This window comes from Poromitra crassiceps (assembly GCF_964638095.1).
Source record: "Poromitra crassiceps genome assembly, chromosome: 2".
Classification (NCBI taxonomy): domain Eukaryota; kingdom Metazoa; phylum Chordata; class Actinopteri; order Beryciformes; family Melamphaidae; genus Poromitra; species Poromitra crassiceps.
The window spans coordinates 50,438,660-50,463,809 of NC_139624.1; the positions used below are offsets into that span (position 1 = coordinate 50,438,660).

At 43.5% G+C, this 25,150-nt stretch overlaps 1 protein-coding gene across 1 annotated transcript in view; it reads right to left on the reverse strand.

Moving 5' to 3' along the window:
• Positions 1 to 25,150, reverse strand: part of LOC310790454 (protein bicaudal D homolog 1-like) — a gene marked incomplete at both ends in the record, with an annotated part of 131,477 nt that overhangs the window by 38,666 nt on the left and 67,661 nt on the right. Inside the window, 4 exons of the mRNA XM_083652144.1 lie at positions 195 to 360; positions 624 to 928; positions 2,998 to 3,150; positions 19,434 to 19,646. Of these exons, the coding sequence (XP_083508270.1) occupies positions 195 to 360; positions 624 to 928; positions 2,998 to 3,150; positions 19,434 to 19,646 (837 nt within the window). The remainder of the gene's footprint in view (positions 1 to 194; positions 361 to 623; positions 929 to 2,997; positions 3,151 to 19,433; positions 19,647 to 25,150) is intronic.

The window sequence follows — 25,150 nt, forward strand, 5'->3', positions numbered from 1 at the left end:
TACCCTTATCCGGTTTCCCACCCGCAGACACGGTCAAGTGTGTCTGTACTAGGGATGCCCGACCAAGCTGGTAGTGGTAACAACGGGAGTGCGAACCTGGGGTCCTCCTGTTGGTAAAGTAGGTGAGGGAATAGACTGCTAGTCTACACCCCCTAAATCAAATCATCTCTAAGTGATTGGGAGAGCAGACTCGCCTGCATCAGCTGCTGTTTGAGCTTCTGGATCTCCGTCAGGTTCATCTCGCTGAAGAGGTCGGACCCCTCGGCCTTACGCCCCGATCCCCGGCAGTCGCCATTAGCCCTGGGCAGCGACCCTGTGGTTGCCCCTACTCCTGTCCCACCTTGGAGATGGCCGTTACATCTAGCAGAGTAGAGAGTCTTTAAAATCCCAATGTACTTTGTTTCTCAGAAAGCAAGCATAAAAAATATTTAAAGTGCTTATACTGATTTACCGATACAGATTTTTTTACTTAAAACATCTTAAATATAATTAAAATATAATTTAATTCCATTAGCAACTCTCATCTATCTCATTTTGAGATATCCACCATTTTTCAAACTTCAGATATCACGGAATTGAATAAAACACATTCATTCTATTCTTCACTGGAACCATCAAAATACCTTGTTGGTTCTTCGACACCAGGCGAGAGTAAAGTGGTGGGTGTGCCTGCACCGCTGGGTGGGGCCGAGGTGAAGGCCAGGTGGGCACTGCCCGTGTAGGCCACATCACACAGGCTGAGATGGTGGACCAGCTCCTTACGTAGGTGGATCTTCTGCTCGCGCTCGCTCTTCACAGAGTCCAGCGCCTCCTCCAATTGGGCCTCTGAGATCTCCTTCAAGCGCAGGGCATCTTCTAATTGGCTGTTGAGGAGTTCTGTCTCCTCCTCCAGCACCTTGATCTCATGCTTCAGACCTTCATACTCCACCTGAGCGACGGATTAAAGTAAACAGAGAAAGGGTGATATGGGAAGGATACTAGAATAATTAATTGCTTTTTTGAATGCTTATATAGGAGTCAGTTTAATCTGTGTTTATGAATGTATTAGGGTTAGATGTCCATATTGGGTGTATAAATTAAATCACTGACTATCAGTGTGAAATATCAGCTATCGGCAGCTTCAGTAACGTTCCCAACAAAGGTATTGCACGTGGGCCGCCAAATCATTTGCAAAACATTACGATCTTCGTGGATTTTTATTATTATTATTAGTATGTATGAAAATGGATTTCTACATTGTTGTATGATACCGTTCTTTAATTTGTTATCAATTATTTGTTAATTAGCCTATTGCAGACAGCCCCACACTTTTAGTTTCTGGTTTCTGTGTGGTGCTGATGGACAGCTCCTCTTATCGTTAAGATAACTAGAACGACCGCAACGCGGACTTATGCCTCCGCCATTAGTTCATTCTTGAGTCCAAATCGCCATTAGAGGCAAATTTGCTGAAATTCCGTCAAGGCGTTACTCAGATATGGCGTTAACAAAGCTTGAAAATGGCCTTTGAGAGGTCACAGTGACCTTGACCTTTGACCTTTGAGCACCAAAATGGAATCAGATCATGGTTGAGCCTAAGTGAATGTTTAAGGCGAATCTGATGCAATTTCGTGAAGGTGTTCCTGAGATATCACGTTAACAAGTTTGGAAATGGCGTTCGAGAGGTCACAGTGACCTTGACCTTTGACCTTTGACCACCAAAATCTAATCAGATCATCCTTGGGCCTAAGTGAATGTTTAAGGCGAATCTGATGAAATGTGGTCAAGTTGTTCCTCAGATATCGCGTTAACAAGCTTGAAAATGGCATTCGAGAGGTCACAGTGACCTTGACCTTTGACCTTGGACCATCAAAATGTAATCAGATCCTCCTTGGGCCTAAGTGAATGTTTAAGGCGAATCTGATGAAATTTCGTCAAGTTGTTCCTCAGATATCGCGTTAACAAGCTTGAAATGACGTTCGAGAGGTCACAGTGACCTTGACCTTTGACCTTGGACCACCAAAATCTAATCAGATCATCCTTGGGCCTAAGTGAATGTTTAAGGCGAATCTGATGAAATTCCGTCCAGGCGTTCCTCAGATATCGCGTTAACAAGCTTGAAAATGGCGTTCGAGAGGTCACAGTGACCTTGACCTTTGACCTTGGACCACCAAAATCTAATCAGATCATCCTTGGGCCTAAGTGAATGTTTAAGGCGAATCTGATGAAATTCCGTCCAGGCGTTCCTCAGATATCGCGTTAACAAGCTTGAAAATGGCGTTCGAGAGGTCACAGTGACCTTGACCTTTGACCTTGGACCACCAAAATCTAATCAGATCATCCTTGAGCCTAAGTGAATGTTTAAGGCGAATCTGATGAAATTCCGTCAAGGCGTTCCTCAGATATGGCGTTAACAAACATCCGTACGGACGGACGTACGGACGGACATCCGTACGGACGGCCGTACGGACGGACAACCCGGATCCATAATGCCTTCGGCCTGGCTTCGCCGGCGGAGGCATAAAAAGGGCTCTGAGAGCACATTATTTGGCCTGTGTACTGTTTATGGTCAGATGTGGACCGCAAACATTTTTGAGATTTTCAAGTGGGCCATGAGTCGGAAAAGGTTGGGAACCGCTGTGTTACAATATGTCAGAATTTGTTTTGGCCTTCAAAATGATCAGTCCACTATCAGTCCAACCATAGTATACAGCACCTGTACAGTGTATGCAGGAAGGGTGTATATTTTGCTAGGTAGCTTGGTTTCGTATCGTATCGTATCATGGTTCATTGTGTGTTAAAGGTGGTAAAAGCATGTAAATGGTGCAATTTTCTAGCATTTTTGCTTTTCAAATAATCCAAGTATACAAACATTGCACTGACATGATACTTAGAATTGTGCCGGTGTGACCTCAAGCAAAGATGTAAACAACACCTTCAGATGAACTTCCAAAAATGTGATTCCCTTTGTATTATATCGTCTTTACGCCCATGTGTGTCTGCATGTGTACTGTATGTCACCTGATTCTGTTTGAGCGTTGAGACCAGTTTCTGCAGAGAGATGTTCTCCTCCTCCAGCTCAGTGTAGTCCTGCAGAAGCCGAGCCTCTTGAAACTTATACTCCCTGATCTCCTCACGCATCCGGCTCCGCTGCAGCTCCAACATCTCATTACTCTGCCGGGAAAGACCAGAGAAATAGAGACAGAGCCATTTCGGGAAATGATTATGATCAGCATGAAGATGATTGGGTTATGAGATGTAAACGTGACTTGAGGAAATTGTTACAAGAAAGGGATGGTCTCCTGCAGGAGTTTTGTGTATTCTGCTCCTTCGTGCTTTAAAAGTGAAAGAGCTGGTTTCTCATGGTGACTCTAAAGTGATAATGAGCTGTCTTTCTTTGACTTTTTTAGTCTAGATTTTAATAGACTTGGCCCATGAGTCTGCTGGATAGATATTGGACTACTACCAAGTGGAGCTTATATAGAAAAAAAATACTTGGCTCTTTCTTTTATGTCACTTTGATAGGTTTCTTGACCAGGTCTTTCTTAGCAGAGAGTCTTCTAGTAAAGTTTAAATAAAATCACTAACATGTTTGATTGGGACACTTAATAATGTGATAAGTATATTTCTGTCCAAAGGAAGTTTATTTGTAGTTTGTATTTGGACCTCGCCATGATAGCTAGCTTGCGTTTGTCTTTTTTGTGCTGAAAGGCATATATAGTACTCTGAGCTAATATCTTTGTGGGTTTGTGGGTGGGTGGGTCCAGCGGGAGGGGGGTTATGTATATATAGTACTCTGAGCTAATATCTTTGTGGGTTTGTGGGTGGGTGGGTCCAGCGGGAGGGGGGTTATGTTTTGAGTGAATCTGCTATGTATATATATATATATATATATATGTATGTATGTATGTATGTATGTATGTATGTATGTAATGTATGTATGTATGTGTAAATATATGTATATATATGTATGTATATATATATATATATATATATATATTAGGGCTGTCAAACCATTCATTTTCTTAATCGCGATTAATCTTGCGATTAACTATAGTTAATCGCGATTAATCACATCTTTGTATCGCATGTTTAAAATGCCATTATTTAGCATTTCAAAGCATTTTTAATTAGATATTAATAATTCTTACCAGTGATTGGGAATCAAATGAATGCAAATAAATGTACTTTGTGATCTTGAATTTTAGATTTATTTTCAATTCAATAGAAGTGCAATGTAGACAGGAGGTAACAATGTCTACAAAATATATCTTGAATAGAAAATAAATGCACAATTGCACAACAGTACACGCTGCAGAACCGATACTTCCGGCGGCGGTGCTGTGGAGCAGTCGAAACCCAAAATGACACAGCCGAAGAAGGCTGTGTCTGAGCTAAAAACTTTGGCACTTCCATGTGAATAAGGGCTCGGTATTGGAAACTGTGTATATTGATAATGTGTATATCACATGAAGCCATTGGATCCGACCTCCCAGTGGTTAGAGGACCCGCGCATCCGAGACTCTGAAGGAAGAATGAGTGATGAGTCTCACGCTAGCTAGCTGGCTGCTAGCTGGCCGCTAGCTGCTCCGGTATGCTTAGCTTTTAGGTGGTAGCTCAAACTCGATGTACTTCGGTGATATTTTAATTCCGTTTTACACAAGGTGCAAACTACTGTTGACTTGTCCACTGTGCCATTTGGGAGTTTTTTAAAGTAAAATGAGCCATTTAGAAGCGTGTTGCTATCTTTCTCTTCCATGCCTGCACCATCAGCTCAATGGCCTGCACAGGCAGAAGACAGGAAACCGCTGCGACCGGCTTGACTACAAGTACGGGTGCGACGAAGGGACAAAATAGCGGCATGCAATTAACGCAATTAAAAAGAAATAACACGTTATGGTCGGCCCTTAATCGCATCGCGATTAACGCGTTAATGCTGACAGCCCTAATATATATATATTAGTGGTGGGACTCGATAAAAAAAATTACCGTAAATTCCGGACTATAAGGCGCACCGGTGTATAAGCCGCACCTTCAAAGTTGACTATTTTTTTCTTATATAAGCCGCACCGGACTATAAGCCGCGGGTGTTTTAATGGTATTTTTTTTTTTTTTTTACAGTGCACACAGTGTCCGCGGTGTGGTGAAAAGAGGGCAAGAGAGGAAATTAAAACAGAAGTGGATTTATAGTTAGAAAGAGTGCTAAAGAAGAGAGAATTCCGTTTTTTATTTTTTTATTTTAGTTACTCACAGTACTATTGACCAGTCCAACTCAAAAGATATTCGGCAGTTTCACTTTGAGCTCTTGTTCCGCCGCTGTCCATCAATGGTTATGACGAGTCTCGCTGGGTACAGTACGCCAAAGCGATATCCATTGACTTTAACCTTTTCGATGATGCTGTTGTATGTTGCGCGTTTCTGTTGCACCAACGCGGAGAGGTCCTGCCGGACGAAAAAGCGCGTACCCTCCCAGGTGAGGGGCTTCTTCCCCGCAGCCTGGAGGATGAGTTGACGGTCGGGCCAGCGGAGTAGGCAGATGAAGATGGCCCTCGGTGGCAGGCCAGGGTCTGGACGTGGCCGAGGCGCCCGGTGTGCCCTGTCCACCTCTGGTGGTTTCTCGCCTTCCTTCAGGTCCAGGATGTAACACAGGATTTTGCCACGAAAGCGTCCATGTCACCAATCTCAGCTCCCTCTTTTACATTGATCAGGCGAATGTTATTTCTTTTACTCCTGCTGATTAAGTCATCAACCTGCGTGTGCAGGGTTTCGATTTGTTTTTGCATTTTATCCACTTTCGGACTCACTGTGTTGTTTTTGTCCTCCAGTGCGCTGATGCGCTTTTCCGCATTAGAAACTCTGTTCACGGTTGCCTTCTTTTCTTTAGTGAGTGAGTGGATGGACTTCTGCACGTTTTCAAACTTGTTTTCAAGCTGCTCAAACCTCTGAGCGATGTCGGACTTAATCGATAGTGTTTCACGGAGTAAAAGTTTAGCCCAAGCCGTGTATCTCCAGCCTCCAGCAGGTGAGTCATTTCCTCATTCATGGCGGTGATTGCTTCGTCTTTTTCTTTCTGCTTACCTGTGTTGTGTTATGTTATGTTATGTTATGTTGTTAAAAGAGGGCAAGAGAGGAAATTAAAACAAGTGGATTTATAGTTAGAAAGAGTGCTAAAAAAGAGAGATTTTTTTTTTTTTTTTTTGAAAAAATCCATAGATAAGCCGCACCGTTATATAAGCCGCAGGGGCCAAAAAAGCCCAAAAAACGGGAAAAAAGCCGCGGCTTATAGTCCGGAATTTACGGTAATCTAATTAATTACAGGCTTTGTAATTAATTAATCTAAATTAATCGCATTTTAATCGCATATCATTATTTGATACAAGAAGCAACATTTTTCAACTCAAATGTATTTTGGTATGGAGTGAATCAATGAATAGACAATACATATTGCTGTAGTTGTACTTGTCAGACGTGGACGTGGAAACAAAAAAGAGGGAAACTAATCTAAAGCAGCAGCCTAAAATGTATTTTCCTGGTTCACTTTTGACGGGGAGGAGAAGGCATGGTGAAGTGACACTCACCTCCGACTTATAGGCTACTCGGCTGCTGCTGCTGCACTGATGCTCTGCTCTGCTCTGTGACAAGCAGCTTGTCCAGTCGTTGCAGCGGTTCGTGCAAACAGATGCGGGATTCCCGCAATCCTGTACCCAATTTCAGACACTGATTGTGCAGAAAAAATTGTCCAGAAAAATCGCACACCAGCGATTTTTGTTTGTGTTTGTTTCTTGTTTTGTGAGGGCTAAACAGCCCCCAGGCAGGAGGCTGTTTCGTACTGTAGTGTGAGCAGCCAGGGTCTGAGGAGGAGGAGGGAGGGGGAGAATGTTCTGCGGCCGCACTGCAGCTCTGCCCTGCGCTCGAGAGGAAAAAGCAGAGGTGCACTACAACTTTTGACAAGAATCACGAAAAAGGGAGAAACGAAAATTTAAAACGGATTTCATGGCGGGGTATATGGCAAGTTGGACAAGGGAATAACGTGGAGAAATCTCGCATTGTGATTACATGAGTGTGTTGAGAGCGGGGGGTTTGTCCTATTGTGCTGTGCTGCGATAACCAGGCTCACGTCACTAGGCTCTTTTAATGATACATAAGCCCTTTTCCCACATGCGCTTTGTACCGCAAAATGACCGGAACGTGGTGTAATGCCTGCATGTGGGAAAGGCGCCGTGCCGGTATAAGTGCGACCCCGTCGTCCCCGACATTTCACCAGTTTCGAGCCAGTCAGAAGAGCGGTATGCTCTTAAGGGGACGCAAGTGGAAACGGGTCCAGTCATTTTCCGCGACAGCGGTCCTTCAATCATGGGCGAAGTGTAGCCTACACACGTTGCTTAATGTTCCAGCGGGCATAATCTAATCATTCACGCACATTAAAGCAAACTGGCGAAATGATCTTGTGATAGCCTAATAAGAGCAGTATGTCAGCTTGCTGATTTCCGAAGGCAACCCCGGACACTAGTGATGCGCGGGTCAGGTTTTTTTAAGGCCCGCCCCAACCCAACCCTTCATTGGAGCCAGCCCGCCCCGCCCGCCCCGTTAAAATATCTGAAAATTCCCAACCCAGCCCAACCCAGCAGCCCGCAACGGCCAATTTAATGTAATACTGTATGTCTCCGGACGCAGGAGGAGCACAGCGGAGCTTCCAAGGTGTGCAAAGTAGCTAATAACTCTGTCTCTCTCCCCCCTCTCTCTCTCACACACACACACAGACACTCACATGCTGCCGTGCGCGACAACAGTTGTAGCCTAGGCCTGCTCTGGATGAGTTGCGCTGCTGCTTTCATGTCGGTCTTTCTTCAATTAATCCATGGTCTTCAGATAGCGTGACCGACTACACTTCCCCAAAGTGCGTATGGCGTGACCGCAGTGTTTCAAATGGAGGTAGCAAGTATAGAGGTAGGCACTAGGCAGGCTACAGAAACAGTTCTTATTCTTCCCCATTTATTTTAATTACCTCATGCGCTCTCAATTGGCCATGTTGCAGTAGTAGGCTAAACGTAGTAGTGCAGCAGGTGCGCACACCGGCTTGCAGATATGGCTAGACTCGCTGTCTGATTTCTTTTAATTACCTCATGCGCACTCAATTGTTCACAGCCTACTCACGTTGCAGTAAAGTTGACAAATAGATCACAGTCGAGTCCACAACAGAAAATCTGCGGTGGCATTATATGGACACTTCAAATAATAATTACAGCAAATAATCCTTCCAAAATGTTTGTTTTGAGACCACATAGGCTACCTCATTGAAGCGTTTCTTTACTCCATGTAGGCTATAGAGAGTGCAGCAGGAGTCTGTCTGATTGTGTGTACCTACGTGTGAGAGAGTTAACGTCTTTAAGGTTAATTACTCTGCGTGTTTCATCCGCTATATTTTCATAATTTGCCAACCCAGCCCGCCTGCGGGGCGGCCCAGCCCGCGGGACCCGGCGGGTTCTGGGTGAGCCGCGCATCACTACCGGACACATCAAACAAAGCCAGTCTGTAAAAAGTGCTTCAACGCGACGCAGGTGAACGGATAAACATCGAACCAGCAACTATTTCTCTCAGACACGGATCCCAACTTCTTCAAAGTGCATCATCTAATCATTCGCGCACATCAAAGCAAACTACTTCCACATTTCGCTTGGTGCATTTGCTTTCTCTACATACATAGGCTACAAGCGTTGGGCAGCTTGCCTTGCAAGCCTCTGCCATTCTCGCTTTGTCTGTCCTGTGTCAGGCTGCTGCGAAGTACGGAGGACTGAGTGAAGTTTTGCCGACCCCCCAAATAAGCTCCCCCCTCCCCCCGCCCCCCAACATACCGGCTATTTGACGACTAGATTCCCATATGCGCGCGCTAAGGTGTGAAGGGAAATTCAGGGAAATGTCCGATATTTACTTACAGGTAATTTTCCGGTACGCATGTGGGAAAAGGGCTTTAGACACGCTACATACACACAAATGGGAGTCAATGGAGTCAATTTCTAGTTCGCCACTGAATGGCCAAATTGATATCACTTTCAACCATTTTGAGCAACGCTGTTTCCATACAGGCCACCAGCGTTGGCTAGTTGTTAATATTTATAAAGATTTTGGAGCTCTCAAATAACTCATTTTCGAGGCGGTGAGCAAACTCCCTGCTGAAAAAACCAGCATAGACCAGCATGAATTTCTTGCTGGTCTATGCTGGTTTATGCTGGTTAGTGCTGGTCTGATGCTGGTTAGTGCTGGTCTGATGCTGGTGGACCAGCATTACCTTGCTGGTCCACCAGCTAACGCTTGCTGGTGAAGCTGGTAAACTACCATGGCCTTGCTGGTGAAGTTGCTGGACCAGCATGGTGAAGCTGGTGGACCAGCATGGTGAAGCTGGTGGACCAGCATGGTGAAGCTGGTGAAGCTGGTGGACCAGCATGGTCATGCTGATGAAGCTGGTGGACCAGCATGGTGAAGCAGGTGGACCAGCATGGTGAAGCTGGTGAAGCTGGTGGACCTGCATGGTGAAGCGGGTGGACCAGCATGGTGAAGCTGGTGAAGCTGGTGGACCTGCATGGTGAAGCTGGTGGACCAGCATGGTCATGCTGATGAAGCTGGTGGACCAGCATGGTGAAGCGGGTGGACCAGCATGGTGAAGCTGGTGAAGCTGGTGGACCAGCATGGTCATGCTGATGAAGCTGGTGGACCAGCATGGTAAAGCTGGTGAAGTTGCTGGACCAGCATGGTGAAGCTGGTGGACCAACATGGTTGTGCTGGGGATTGCTTGACCAGCATGGTCATGCTGGTGGAGGAGATTGTGAAGTGCTCCACAATGGAAATGACCTCCCCTGTACCCTGCTGGTCCATGGCATGGATTTAATTTTAACTTTCGTGTCCAGGCCAAGCCTAGGTCCCTTTTTGGGGTGTTTTACAAAAGTTAATTGTGTTAGTGTGTGTTAGATAAGCAAATGAAAATGTAATTAATGTAATGAGAATATAATTAGGCCTATCAAAATCTTGGGGACAATTTTTGCCCCTTGATCATGTTTTTTTGGTGCATTCTGAGATTTATTAGAGCATATTTGGCCTTGCCCCTGGCTAATTTCCTACACTGGATCATACCATGAAAACATACAGTAAGGGGTAGACATCACCTTTTCTGTCATCATGTTTGGTTCAGGAGATTTGATGCAAAAATAATTAGGTTATAGTGGAAAGTAAAATGGCTGCCATGGCAACCATGAGGAAAACATCTAAAAGCAAAAGTTTTATTGGATGGGGGACCCTGGCACAAAATTGGGGGTCTGTGGTCTAGTTTAGGGGACCTTGATGTGAAAAAGTTTGGGAAACAATCTGGCCCATCACCCATCCCCTATGGGTTATAGGGTGGGTTATATTAGCCTGGGTAAACCCAGCCTCCACATGACCTGCTCTCAGACCTGCTCTCAGTCACTACGAGAGCAGAGCAGGTCTGAGAGCAGGTCACGTGGAGGCTGGGTTTACCCAGGCTAGGGTTATATGCCTTCTTTTTTATATTTTGTATCGTCTTCTGGCCTCCATTGACAGCTTGCCAGATAAAATAAATGGTACAGGGCCAAGTTATAACATAAGCAACAAATAACGCAACACACAAGAAAAAAGTTTTAACCATGCCCAACAAAACACCTTACAGGGTAACAGGCTAATATAACACAATACAAGAGGCTAATGCAATTCTATATCAAGCATAGTCCTTTAAAATAACATTACACATGAATGTATTATTATTATTATTATTATTATTATTATTATTACCTTTATTGTTATTGTTATTGTTATTATTATTATTATTATTATTATTATTATTATTGTTGTTGTTGTTGTTGTCATTATTATTACTATTATTACTTTCAAGCTATGTTATGTTTTCTACTGTAACAGAGGCTTTAATTAAACTCTAGGTGGCCCTGGGTCAGACTCATTTCTGAGGCCAGTTTTCCCATATAGAGGGTATGCACGTGATGTCACAGGCAGAAGTCACTGCATGGTCACGCCCACTGAGTGACAGCCAGACTGATTTTGAATGCAGTAATCAGCCTAGATTAATGACACCTACTGCTCCAAACAACAGAGAACCTGCTGAATGTTTTGCCCATAGGTTTTAGGTTTTGCCAGTCCCGATTGAGGGGGCATGTTCCAGTGGGAAAGTGACGTCCGTGCTGCATACCCTCCATTCAATTGGAACTATTTTATGGAACTGAGTATCACTACGCCTCTGATATGCTGCGCGAGACCATCTCCAAACTTTCGCGCGGCTGGACCTGTCTGCACCATTTGTCAATTGTCAGTACAGCACTCACTGCTCCGGTCTTCAAATAAACTCCAGAAACAACGAACCGGCGGCTTGAAGCAGATTATTTGTGGAGGTGAGTGAAGTAGGCTTAACTTGTGTGTTATTTACTACGACAGAAAGAGGTTATTCACGTTAGTCAATTACTTGTAAGAAGGAGAGGGGCCGCTGATTATGGAAGCTGAGGGGGGAACACGTTTTTACCGTGATAGATCGCTGCTCTCACCTTCAGCTCTGTGTGTGTGTGTGTGTGTGTGTGTGTGTGTGTGTGTGTGTGTGTGTGTGTGTGTGTGTGTGTGCGTGCGTGCGCGCGCTTGTGGTGGCGTTATGGCTCAGGCTGGGTGATAATTCTATATTGTAACAGGCTAGTATTTTGGTTTAGTATTTAGTTTAGTATTTTGGTTCAGCTGTCAATCAAATCTTCATTACAGGATCATTTTCTCTTCCAAATGAAGGCGAAAATGGCGCCTAGTGCCTGTCATCTGGCAGAGTTTCTAGCCCATAAACTAACTACTAACTTGAGCAATTATGCAAACTAAATCAAACGGTAATGTCTAAGAATGCAAAGAAATGTAACTGGCTCGTTAAAACACGCATTCCAGGAATATTATTTACATTTATAACGATAATGGCGCGCGCCTCCGAGCCTGACAGCCTCCCTGGCTGTCAGGGGTCGTCTCTCGGAGATTCCAGGCGGGCGGGCAGCACCTATGAATCGGATTGTCCGCTCTCCCCGCACGAAGCAGCTGGCTCCCTGGTACTCTGCGGATCCCACTCGTGTAGCATGACAACAGGCTGAATCCCACTGGATTTGCGGGTGGAACACGCCAGGTTTGGCCAATCCCAAAGCCAGTCCTCAGAATTGTCAAATCAAATCATCGACACGTATATGGTCCGCCTCTCAATTCGTTTTCAGTGTCTGACGCTCGCGCTGGTGCATTCCGTTCCGGTTCACTTCGACTTTAATGGTGGAGCTGATTTAATTACTGTATAAATATGAAAACAGGGGGAAAGCTCTACCTTACCTGGTATTTGTGATGTGTAAAGTAAAGCTAGAGAAACTGACCCAGACCTTTTTCGTTGGGTTTCACTTTTCAATTGTGCAAATATTACAGTCACTAAACTGTTTCCCTGTAATGCTCTGTAGATCTTGGATGTAACCATATTGAGATTTCCATCTCTTTTTCAAGTGGGCCCTGCTCGCACTCACACACACATTAAGGGGTTAAGGGCCTTGCTCAAGGGCACCTCAGTGGTGGTAATGAGGGAGGGGCAAGTGCTGCTTTTCACACATGCTTTTCTAATGGACACTGTCTCTTTGTCTATATACTGTGTGTGTGCAGGTTTTCGATGAGATATCATACATTGAGGGAGAAACAGCCAGTGGAGGACACACATTAATCTGTTAAGTAAGTTGAGAACTTTTCTTTTCTCCAAAAACCTATTCCTGTGGTCCTCTAGGCCTACTTGCTTTTTATCCTTTCTGGAAAGGATTTTATTTTATTTTATTTTATTTTTATTTTTTGTGTGTGCTTTGAGCACCACAACATGGCCGGTGTCTCCAAAACTCAGCAACTCACACCAAAACGATCTAGATGGACATATCCTGTGGGTGGCTGTAGTTTTAATTAAAGGTGACTGGCTTGTTAAATAAATGATTTGTGCACATAGCTGATGCCATGATCCCATGGAACCTAATGCATGTGTCACTGCATTTGGACTCTTATTTACCAAATTGTAATGTGTCTGGAATGGATGAGCTGTTTTACCAGGTTCCAAGGTGGATCAGAAAGGTGCGATTTAACGCCCCCACTTACAGTATCTGACTTATCAACTTCAAGATGAATTTTAAAATGTGTTGGGAACTTGGGACCAATCGGGCTGTGAGCCAGAAAGGTCTTTGTACAGCTAGACCCTGGGCAGACAGTACAGTGAAATAATTTTTAAAGTAGCTCATGCGTCACTTTTGTGTAGCACTTTTTCAAATGGCAGTTGAAATATTGACCAAAGAACAGTGTTACTCTGCCACTAATTTATCTCTGTTTGCTTTTCAGTTTGATACAAAGAATGGCTCCAGAACCAAAACCTGGGTGAAGCAGATGTGGAAGCTCGAGTGGGGAAGCCTGGATGGTACATCACAGAGAAAATAATGGACATAAACAAACAAGCAAAGAATAGCACTTGAAGGGACACTCCACCGAAAAACAATGCTGATTTATTTTGCACATAATCTCACACATATCCAAAAACTGTAAACCGTTTTGCAGGCATTCATTTAGTTTGACAGTTATTGAGAGTTGATTTAAGTTGTGATTTGTGAATGACATCACTGGTCCACGACTGAACTCAAATCAACTCTCAATAACTGAAATTAATTAATTACGGTAAATGAATGCCTGCAAAACATTGTTTTTTTCCATAAAGTTTTTAGGATTGTGAGATTTTGTGCAAAATAAATCTGCATTGTTTTTCAGTGGAATTCTCTACTTCTGATTTGACTTAAGGCCTTTGCTCCTCAAGGGAGCATAGGCTATTGACAAAATGTCGGTGGTTGGCGGTTCTTCCCTGTTCTCCCCAATTGAGCCTGCTCCCAGACATTTCTGCCTGCACACCTCTTTTCCAGCTGTTCCTGGGGTGACCTCTTTTCTTGTCGGGTGATGTTGCCTGTTTGTTGTGTTATTGTTAATTAGTCAGTAGTTTTATTATTTAATTGAGTTTAATTGTAATGAGTCTTTAATTGCCTTCAGCACATTAATTGAGTTGAGTCACACTTTTACTTTTAATACTTTTGACATAAAGACAGGTACAGGCTGACTGTTCAGGTGCACTGCTGTATGTGCGGTTCTCTCTCCCACTCCCTCTCTGTGTTGCTTTTATTTAATAAATAATTATATTGTTATGTAAACCTGAAATAGTCTTCATTTAACTAGTTCAAGAAATATTACTTTTGTGATGTTTATCTGGTCTGACTACTCTCAGCATGGGGTGCTGGTTAACAAGCATTCAACCATAGACCAGCATGTTGTGTTTTGACACCAGAATAGCTGGTGTATGCTGGTCACACCAGCACACCAGCATAGGTGTACTGGTGTATGCTTCCCATGCTGGTCACAAGACCAGCATATGTGACCAGCATCCCATGCTGGTCACACCACCAGCATACCAGCATCATCGCATGCTGGTCACACCACCAGCATCCCATGCTGGTGGTGTGACCAGCATGGGATGCTGGTCACACCACCAGCATACCAGCATCATTGCATGCTGGTCACACCACCAGCATCCCATGCTGGTCACACCACCAGCATCCCATGCTGGTCACACCACCAGCATCCCATGCTGGTCACACCACCAGCATCCCATGCTGGTCACACCACCAGCATACCAGCATCATCCCATGCTGGTCACACCACCAGCATCCCATGCTGGTCACACCACCAGCATCCCAGCATCCCATGCTGGGATGCTGGTACACCAGCATAACTTGTTGTGTTTTCAAAACACAACAAATTTACCAGCATCCCAGCATGTGATGCTGGGATGCTGGTACACCAGCATAAAAAGCTATGCTGGTGCATGCTGGTTTTTTCAGCAGGGCTGTCATGGCGTCGATTTCCGGGGGAAAAATCCTGACCTGAGCACAGCCAAAGAGTATAGTGAGACAAGAGGAGAAGGTAATTTCTTGGTTTTTCCCATAGGTTTTTTCAAATCAAGCATCATGCCGTTCTGCCAGAAATCTGGGGGGTTTAGTCCTGCTTTAAATTTAACTTCAAGTTACATATTGTATGTCTAGAATAGGCTTTTTCATTAATTTTGACAATCGTGTACTGTCACTTTAACTCATTGAGTGCCAATGACGACAATCGTCGTCAATTCAAATACTAACGTAGAGTGCCAATGACGACGATTGTCGTCATTTGCGTTTTTTGACGGTGGGACGTGGATCAAAGCCTGATCCATCTCCTGTGAAAGTATGGTGGATGTTGAATGTGTAAAAGCTATTTTACGGACCCATTAGGTGGCGACAGTGCTCTCCAGATTAGAGAAAGTCGAGGAAAAAAGAGAGAAGAAGTCATGGGGAAACGGAAATCGCATCGGTATGCATCGATATGCATGAAGCATAACGTTAGCTGTGCCTGCAGCAGCCAATCTGCTGCCACAATTGAGCCCCTCCGTGTCCGCTGCGATAGCCCATCCGCATGATTAGTTGTGGAGTTGTTATTATTCTCAACTGGAAGCGATGGGAGCGGGTGACAAATACACGCGGAACGCTGTAAAAAAGCTGGATGTAGCGCACTTTTCAGTGCAGAGCAAACTCAGCAGAGAGCCACCAGAGCCACCAGAGACACACCCACGGAGGTGGGGTTTGCAGTAGAGGGGGGTGGGGCACGCAGGGCAGCATACAACACCGACCCAGACAGACCCAGACAGCAGGCTCGATGGACAGATGGGCAAGCTAGAATATCTGATGCCCACCAGCAGTAAATCAAGACCAGCAAGAAAGTGTAGGGTCTGCGCACGCAGGGGCCAGCGCTGCTGGTTGCAGCTAAAAAATATTATTTTGACGAACAAAATTCCTTTGTTTTCACTGTTTTATTGAAGGAAATTATTTTTGGGGTGTCACTACATCAGAAAATATTAGCTTCAGAGTCAGTCATGTGCTTGAAATGCTTCATTTCACAAAAGGCTAAGCTAAGCTAAGCTTCTAATTTGAAACGTCTCTTTTTGGTGAAATCAACCTATCTTCTCCGGCTCATAACTAAAGAACGGAAAATGATATCAATAAACTTTTTTTTGCTGATGATACAAGAGAGTCTCATCGTTCTTTGGGCGTGTTCGGTGTTTACATAGTAATATCACACAATATTCTGTGGGCCTCGAGAAATCACTGAAAAACTCTGGCACTGGGAGCGTCCGTTCTCCAAAAGTGGCTGGCACTCAATGAGTTAAAGGAGAATTTCGTTTTTTTACACCACGGTCCTCATTTCCAGCTTAAAATATGATGTTTTCTACCCCCAAATACTTTTGGGTTCATTCGGATCGCCACAGAAGATTTGTCGCACCGAGTACACTCCTCCTGCACGCGCTCTGTAAATGACACTTTTTCTATCAGATCGCGGTAAATTATGGTTGTAAATATAATTATTTAGCTAATAGCTAGAAGCTAAGCTAACAACAACAACAACACAACACTCATCGTTGATCTGCCCCAGATGGGGTTACAGTGGTTATCTTCCCCCTTCTGTGGTTTCTCTGAAGAAGTGTGGTTTCACAGAAGGGGAAGATAATCACTGTAACCCCATCCGGGGCAGATCAGAGTTGAGTCGCTCGGTGATGTTGTTAGCTTAGCTTTTAGCTTGGCATTATTATAGATATCTGATGTCAAGATTATGGACGTTTCAATTCCATTACCGCTCGTGTGGAATCATGCCACATATCGTCAACAACAAACAGCAGCGGGAGATGTGATCTATCTATGTGATGGACACCCGGACAGCAAACGGAGTGCGCTGTCGGGACTCCCAGCAGACGATGGTTAGTTAGATATCGATTTCATGTTCTCATAATTATATTTACAACCATAATGAACCGCGATGTAACAGAAAAAGTGACATTTACAGAGCGCAAGCACCTTGCCCCGTCTGCTCTCGTTATAGCCAGGAGACTACTCAGAGCTCAAAATCTTCCGTGGGCATCCGAATGAAGCCAAACATATTTCGGTGAGTAAAACATCATATTTTAAGCTGGAAATGAGGACCGTGGTGTAAAAAAATGAAATTCTCCTTTAAGAGAATTGCACCCTCAGCTAAGCTGTTGTATGGTGGAATCAGTTCAGTTGAGGCAGAGACTAGTTGTGGAGACACACGTTTTTTTTCAAGAGAAAGAACAGTGGATGTAACCTGTGACACTTGTGGTTGTGGATGTGGAATAAAAGTTGGTCGTGTTTTTCCAACCTTACAACGATGGACTTTGGAGTGGATGATTAAAAACTATCAACTGAACACGTGTATGCTGCTGTGACTAGCAGCTAAGTGGTATTGTTGCTGTTACAAGCATGATGAGCGGCTAAGTTAACGTTAGCTCTGGCTTCCAGGCAGCTGCAACATGTTTAGCATTGAGGTGATACCGGAGGCTGCCTTGAACAACCGTGTTCTTATCCACGCTTCCATCAGGGAGTTTTTATATGTGGGGATTTGTTGTCTGAAGTCACTCAATGCCATGGATGTATTAGGTCAATGCAATTGTTCATTGGTATGATAGGTATGCCTGGAATTCGTCCACTGAGAGACGTTCAGTGGTCTCTGGAGTGCAAAAATAAAGTGTGATTAAAATGCGTAAAAAATTTACGCGTTAATTTGTCTGTAATTAATTAATCGAAATTAACGCGTTAAAGACCCAGCCCTGATATACTGTATATATATATTAGGGTTGTGAATCTTCACTGGCCTCACGATTCGATTCGATTATGATTCAGAGTGCTACGATTCGATTCGATTACGATTATCGATGCATCTCGATGCATCTCGATGCATCTTAAATCGATGCATCAATTTTTTCCGCAATACATGATTTATTTTTTCTCACTTTCTTTTTTCTCACTGTGTGGCTACTTTTAAAATAAAAGTGCATTTGGAATTGCAGTGTATTATGATCCATAATTAAAATAAACAACTGTAACACTAACCCATTATATTTCATTTGATTATTAAAAAAAAAAAAAAAAAAAAAAAAAAAAAAAAAAAATCGATTTTTGACATTTGTGAATCGATGCAGAATCGTGCACGTCCGCATCGCGATGCATCTTATAATTGATTATTTTTTACACATACACATACACATATACAACACGTCCTATACTTTACTTACTTTACTTACTTACTTACTTACTTTGCCAGGTCGCCATTGTAAATAGGAATCTGTTCTTAATGACTTGCCTGGTTAAATAAAGGTTAAATAAATATTTTTTTATTTATTTATTTTTTATTTATTTAACCTTTATTTAACCAGGCAAGTCATTAAGAACAGATTCCTATTTACAATGGCGACCTGGCAAAAGGCAGGGCCTCTTGAGGGATAGGGGTAGGGACAAAAAAATAAAAAAATAAAAAAATAATACATAAAATATTCTATTTTATTTATATATATATATATATATATATATATATATATATATATATATATATATATATATATATATATATATATATATATACAGTATATATATATATAGAAGGTTTATCTGTATTGATTTCAGTGGAAGGTTTTTAGATGTCACATGACCTAAATGCCATTTCAGAGAGTTTTCATCTTGCCAACAAAACATTTCCAGGGGGAAGTCCTGATATATTTCAAAGTGTTTCTGACCTTTAGTGGAGTGAATTTGGAGGTTGGTCTGGAAATGTTGGTAGCAGTAACATCAAAGTTTATGAAGTGAGACAATGTGACAGAGATCACAGATTAAAATTCCCAGATCATGTAGGAAAATCATCCCACCTTTGTCACCAGTTTGTGATACAAGGATGCTTATACCATGGTCTGCATGAATACTCATTTCTGATTGGCCGGCAGGTCTGTGTTAAAACCGTTTAACGCACACATAGTCCGGCTCAAGTCTAATCACGTTGTAAATTCATCCGCTACCCAACCTGCAGAGCTGTTTAATTAAGGAGCACAGCAACACCACAGGGTGGCGATATGCGGACTAGATTAACGTTACTTTCCGACTTTGCCCGGCTTGTATCCAAGGTTCGTCCTATTTACTGGAGCACTGAACATAGTTTCCATTGCATTGTGAATGCTTTTATTTTATATTGTTGGCATATTGAGTTGACCATGGTATAATAAGCGCGATATGGTGTACGTTAGATGATTTTAATGCACTTCGGTGCCTCCGGTGGTTCGTCACCTCCACGTCGGCATTAAAATCGTTTAAGGCACACCTAGGAGTTGATTATCCCTTACTTAAACAAGTAGTACTTTAGTGGAGCTGCATATTCCCCCATGCACATGTTTACATTTTTAAATGGGAATTATTCCTTTGTTTACATGAAGGGATCCTCATATCCAAAAAATTGATATGGTGTGTCTCCTCCCCACTCCTCTTCCTCTCTGCTTCCTGACCCACCTCTCTCAGCTCCTGCAGCAGAGTGCTGAGGTGCTCGTTGTCGGCCTGGGTGTTGGCTACGGTGGCCCGGTTGTGCTTGAGCTCCGCCTGCAGCTCCAGGAGGCGACCCATGTAGTAGGCCTCCTTGCTGGCAGACTCCTGGAGCAGGGTCTCCTCGTTGGTCTCCCCATCTGCCGCCACCTTACGCTGGGTGGAGTACGCCTGACCGAACGCCTGTGGGGGAGGAAGGGGGAGGGGACAGAGAAAAGAAAGGGTGAGTCATCCTGATAGGATTGGGCGATGCATCGTTTCATATAATGGTGCTGCTAATAGTCACTCTTTGAAGCATTTCATTCCAAAACTTCCAAAATTCACAAGTTAACATCTCAAAACCAAAATTCTTAAGGTTTGTGCAGACTTCAATAGCAACCCATAATTCACTTTGCTTTCACGCCAGTAAGCATTTTGTGCATGTGTCAATTTTTCTGAACAGTGAATTTTGGAAGGAAACATTTACCCATTGGTCTAGGTCTAGGTCAAGGCCTCAGTATAGCCACTTTCAGACATGAACTCCGGGTCAGCTCAGGGTTGCTTCCCCTGATCCTGACCTGGGCAATACGTGAAGTGCACCCTTTCAGACATGAGGCATGTTGCTTTCATACATGTGGACAGAGCCGGCCCTCCCTATAAAAGCAAACTAAGCACCAGGGGGCCCTCGTGGGAAGAAGAGGGCAGGGTGCACTCAATGTTTTAGCTAGAGTAGAGCTTCTGGTATTAGCGGAAACTGGACATCCAGACAAATACGTCGGGACCAACCATGTTATGCTAGCTCACTGGGAAGCGGGCATAAAAACAAACGGGTCCCTTGACCTCTTGGCTCTCACATTAAGATATCAAGCTACAACTTAAATACAACAACCCTGCCTTACAGATAAATCCTTTCCCTCTTATCTGTGTACTGAAAGTTCATTTTCAAACATCCAGTTAATAGAAAGTAAAAAAAATCATCAGTTGTAATGAATGCAGCAGGAAGTAACTAAATCTGGCAAATAAATCCACATAAAAAAAACATTTTAAAATGTCCCCTCTTATCAAAAAATAATTTTGTTAGAGTGGCTGTTATTAGAAACCCCTATTGTGTAGTGTTCAGCACTCCAAATGGGGTAACCTCTGTATGAATGCCATGTCACAGCAGGGATGCACTTACTGGGGCCATTCAAAAATTATACAGTAAAGGTAAAAGATGTGCGATTAAAAAGTGCAAAAGTACAGACAAGCAATATCAAATATAAAAGATGAAATTGGACTCATTAGAACCACAGGAGTCTAGCTTTCCAGCCAAATGTCAGCTAAGAGCTCCAGGGTCGTAAAGTGTTCTGCATGCATGAAAATGTTATTCTCGCCTTTTTTCCTGTCCCTATTTCTGCACACTGTGGTGTAGAAATGTACATTAATTTACACTTAAATTGAAGCCACCTAGTGGACAAACACAGTTAATATCATTTAACATTTTTCAACACTAAGCATTCAGACAAAAACAAAGTAGAAGTAAACAAGGCCAGGTCGAAACCTGGCATAGGCCTGTGTGCTGCTAATTTGAGTGGGAAGAGGGAGAGGATTTGCTAGTATAACAGACTGTTCTGTATCTGTTAATGTCTACTCTGATTGTGAAGTCCGGAAGAGGAAGTGGACTGTTGGTTCACTCTCTCTAGCTCTCTCGCCCCTGACCAAGAAGAAGTGGCAGCAGCTTCCAACAACAAGCGGTCTCTGACTCCTTATTTCAACACATGAACAATATATAAAGAACCCAAAACGCTCGGTTACATTGGTGGCAGCGGTGGTCGAAGGTGACGTCAGCGGTGGTCGTCTCTGACCCGCAATTTTTATTTATTTGAACGTGTTGGACCGTGGTGAGCACTGTTTGGTTAGCTTAGCTGTGTAGTGGCTACAGTTAACTGGCCGGCCGAATGACACTTTATTATTATTTTTTTCAGGTCAGTAAAACGTCACCAAGCACCTTGATACAACAATAGCACTGTATATAAGCGAGCAAAACTGTTAATGAGGTGTTTAATTGTAAACTGTGTCTTTTGTGTTGAGATATGTACCGAGATAACGTACTTTGCGCTAAGTTAACGTTAGCATACTTGCAGGTCCATTCCATTAACGTTATGTGCCGAATTTACTATGCCGAGGAATTTGAACATTTATCTGTCAGTGCAATGGTAGATTTTCATGACCGGAGAATATTATTTGATTGCTTAATTATTGCTTGCATCCTAATAAACAGATTGCCTCCAAAGATTGTGTTGTTGTGTATAATGTGCTAAATCATGTGACATCATGTAGGCTATCGCATGCAGACAAGCTCATTCTCCATTGTCTGGTGATGGGCACAGTTGGATAAAAATGATAGATGTCTGTAAATTAACTCATTGAGTGCCAGCCACTTTTGGAAAACGGATGCTCCCAGTGCCAGCACTTTCAGGGCGTTTTCAGTGATTTCTCGAGGCCCACAGAATATTGTGTGATATTACTATGTAAACACCGAACACGCCCAAAGAACGATGAGACTATCTTGTATCATCAGCAAAAAAAAGTTTATTGATATCATTTTCCATTCTATAGTTATGAGCAGTAGAATATAGGTTGGTTTCAGCAAAAACAGACATTTCAAACTAGAAGCTTAGATAATGAGCCTTTTGTGAAATGAAGCAGTTCAAGCACATCACTGACTCTGAAGCTAATATTTTCTGATGTAGTGACACCTCAAAAATAATTTCCTTCAATAAAAGAGCGAAAACAAAGGAATTTTGATGGCAAAATAATATTTTTTAGCTGCAACCAGCAGCGCTGGCCCCTGCGTGCGCAGACCCTACACTTTCTTGCTGGTCTTGATTTACTGCTGGTGGGCATCAGATATTCTAGCTTGTGTTTGCCAATCTGTCTGTCCATCGAGCCTGCTGTCTGGGTCGGTGTTGTATGGTGCCCTGCGTGCCCCACCCCCCTCAACTGCACACTCCTCCTCCGTGGGAGTGTCTCTGGTGGCTCTCTGCTGCGTTTGCTCTGCACGTTTCAAAGTGCGCTACACCCAGCTTTTTCACAGCGTTTCGCCGTTTTTGTCGCCGGCTCCCAGCGCTTCCAGCTGAGAATAATGTAACCTTTTCTGGCAACTAATCATGTGGAGGGGCTATCGCAGCGGAGACGGAGGGGCTCAATTGTGGGAGCAGATTGTCTGCTGCAGGCACAGCTAACGTTATGCTTCATGCATATCGATGCATACCGATGCGGTTTCCGTTTCCCCATGACTTCTTCTCTTTTTTTTTCCTCACCTTTCTCTAATCTGGAGAGCACTGTCGCCACCTAATGGGTCCGTAAAATAGCTTCTACACCTTCAAAATCCCCCATACTTTTACAGGAGATGCATCAGGCTTTGATCCACGTCCCACCGTCAAAAAACGCAATTGACGACTTTAGTCGTCATTGGCACTCTACGTTACTATTTGAATTGACGACGATAGTCGTCATTGGCACTCAATATAAATATATATTAATATAAATGTTGATGTTGAGTGAATGCCAAATGGACCAACCCTGGAACAGACGAGAAGAGGAAGAATAGAAGAATTAACAACCTTCAAGTCCCTGCCAGCAGGCTTCAAATCTCCAGACTTCGAGTCCTTATATGTAAAATGTGATGTCTGTAATAATTCGGCATACAATACATAGCTTACACCATTCAGCATGCATTTCGATATTTCAAACTTTCAGTATGTTCCTCCTAATTATTCCCATGTTTCCCAGGCGTTATTTTGATCAACATTGTGTTATAGCTAGCTAGCACAATAGCAGGGGCACTCAATTAAAATTCAAAGAGGTCCAGATCGAGAAAATGTCCTCAAGCGAAGGTTCGGAACATTGAGCTTGCGTTATGATTCAGTGGCATTGAACTTAGGCTACTTCAATGATTGCAGTAGCCTAATGGTACAATGTCTGTATGTAGTCAATGACTGACTGTTAACACATTGACTGCCAGCCGTTTTTTTTTTTGCTGTAGGTAGCTTTTGCCAAGCCGTTTTTTGAGGATTCTGGCTCATTTTACAAGAGCCGAGGATTCTTTTCTGCTTGGAGTTTGTCAACACAAAGTTCACAAAAGTACTAATAGAATGTGTGCTTTCTCTGTCTAAAAGAGTTAGTTTGTAGAGTTAGTAGTTATGTAGATATTAGCCGTTGAGTACAGCATGGTTTTAGCGTCTGAGAGTGAAAGCTGAGATAATCGCAGTTTTGTGAAATTCAATCAAACAGGCAGAACAGTCACTTTAACCATTTATTTTTGGCATCAGTGAGAGATCAGACATCCAAACAATATAGTTCCGAACGCCCTCTCCTTCAACTCCTCCCTCCGTGGGCGTGTCTAGTGGCTTTCAGCCTGCGTTTGTCACAAGCGAGTGCTCTGCTGCTGCTGCTGCTGCTGCGAGTTTGAGCAGCCTCCCTCCCTGGCAGCGAGTTTGAGCAGCCTCCCTCCCTGGCAGCGAGTGTGGATAGGTCTCACTCGTCTCTTGGGTTTGAGAGCCCCGATGAAGCCCCGTGCGACTCTAGGCTTTATGCTGCCCATCCAGTCCATTTCTGGAACCCCCCACCGCAGCAGCGCGAAAGCGTCCCCGCCTACAGTATGAGAATGAGGCTCGTTCGTTTCTGACTGTAAAATCGCCAAGCCATTTCCTTGAGAATGGAGGAAGCAGCCGCGGGAGGCAGCTGCTTTTGGTTGACTTTCTCTCTGTCGGGAGAGGACCGTCGCCACCTAGCTGGTCGGTAAAATAGATTATACACATTCAATACTTCCAATATCTCCATAGGAGACGCGGGGGGCATTGATCCACGTAGCACCGTCAAAAAAAAAAAAAACGATTTTTTTGACGTATTAATACGTCAATGGCAGTGAACCGCTGGATTTTTTTTGACGTATTAATACGTCAGTGGCAGTGAACGTGTTAAATCAAAACAAACAACGTTTATTTCGTTTTCAGATTTAACTGGATTAATTATAAATAACTAGCCTACACTAATAATAAATACATGTTCTTTTCTCATTTCAAGTAAAATAATGGCTGCATTTATAAATAACACAACAGAGTGCTTTGGAATGTGCATCTTAAAATAAAGTGCTTTAATTTTAGAAAAATAAGTTCCCCCTTTTCTTCCTTTTCTTAACTCCATTTCACATTTTATCAGTCAGGCTCTCAGCCAACAAACCTCCTTTTCTCTTGATAGAAGTGAGCTCCCACTCTGTCTGTCTGTCTGTTTGTCTGTCTGTCTTTCTATCTATTGGTCGCTCGCAATGCAAACTTCGCATGTCGTTGGGCAGTGAATGTGTGTGTGTGTGCCCTCAGTCTGGATTTGAGTGTGTGTGTGTTTGCTCATGTGTGGCGCTTCCATATAGACAGCTGGTCAGGATCGCGTCACACTTCACGAGACAGACTGGTTTTGAACTGCTCGTCAGACCAATGAATGAACATGAGTCTGCCTGCTCTGGATTAAAACTTAAGCTTTGTTTTCTACTCGTTTCTTTTGAGCACGCGATGTGAAAGTACTTCTATCTCTCGCATTTCTCCGAGTCTCGCCTCTCCTCCGTCCGTCTGTGTGTCAACTCTCACGCAGCAGCAGCAGCAGCAGGCAGAATCGATTCGCTTGTTGATTGGCTGAGTAGCATCACGTGTGAGGATTTACAGCGCATGCAT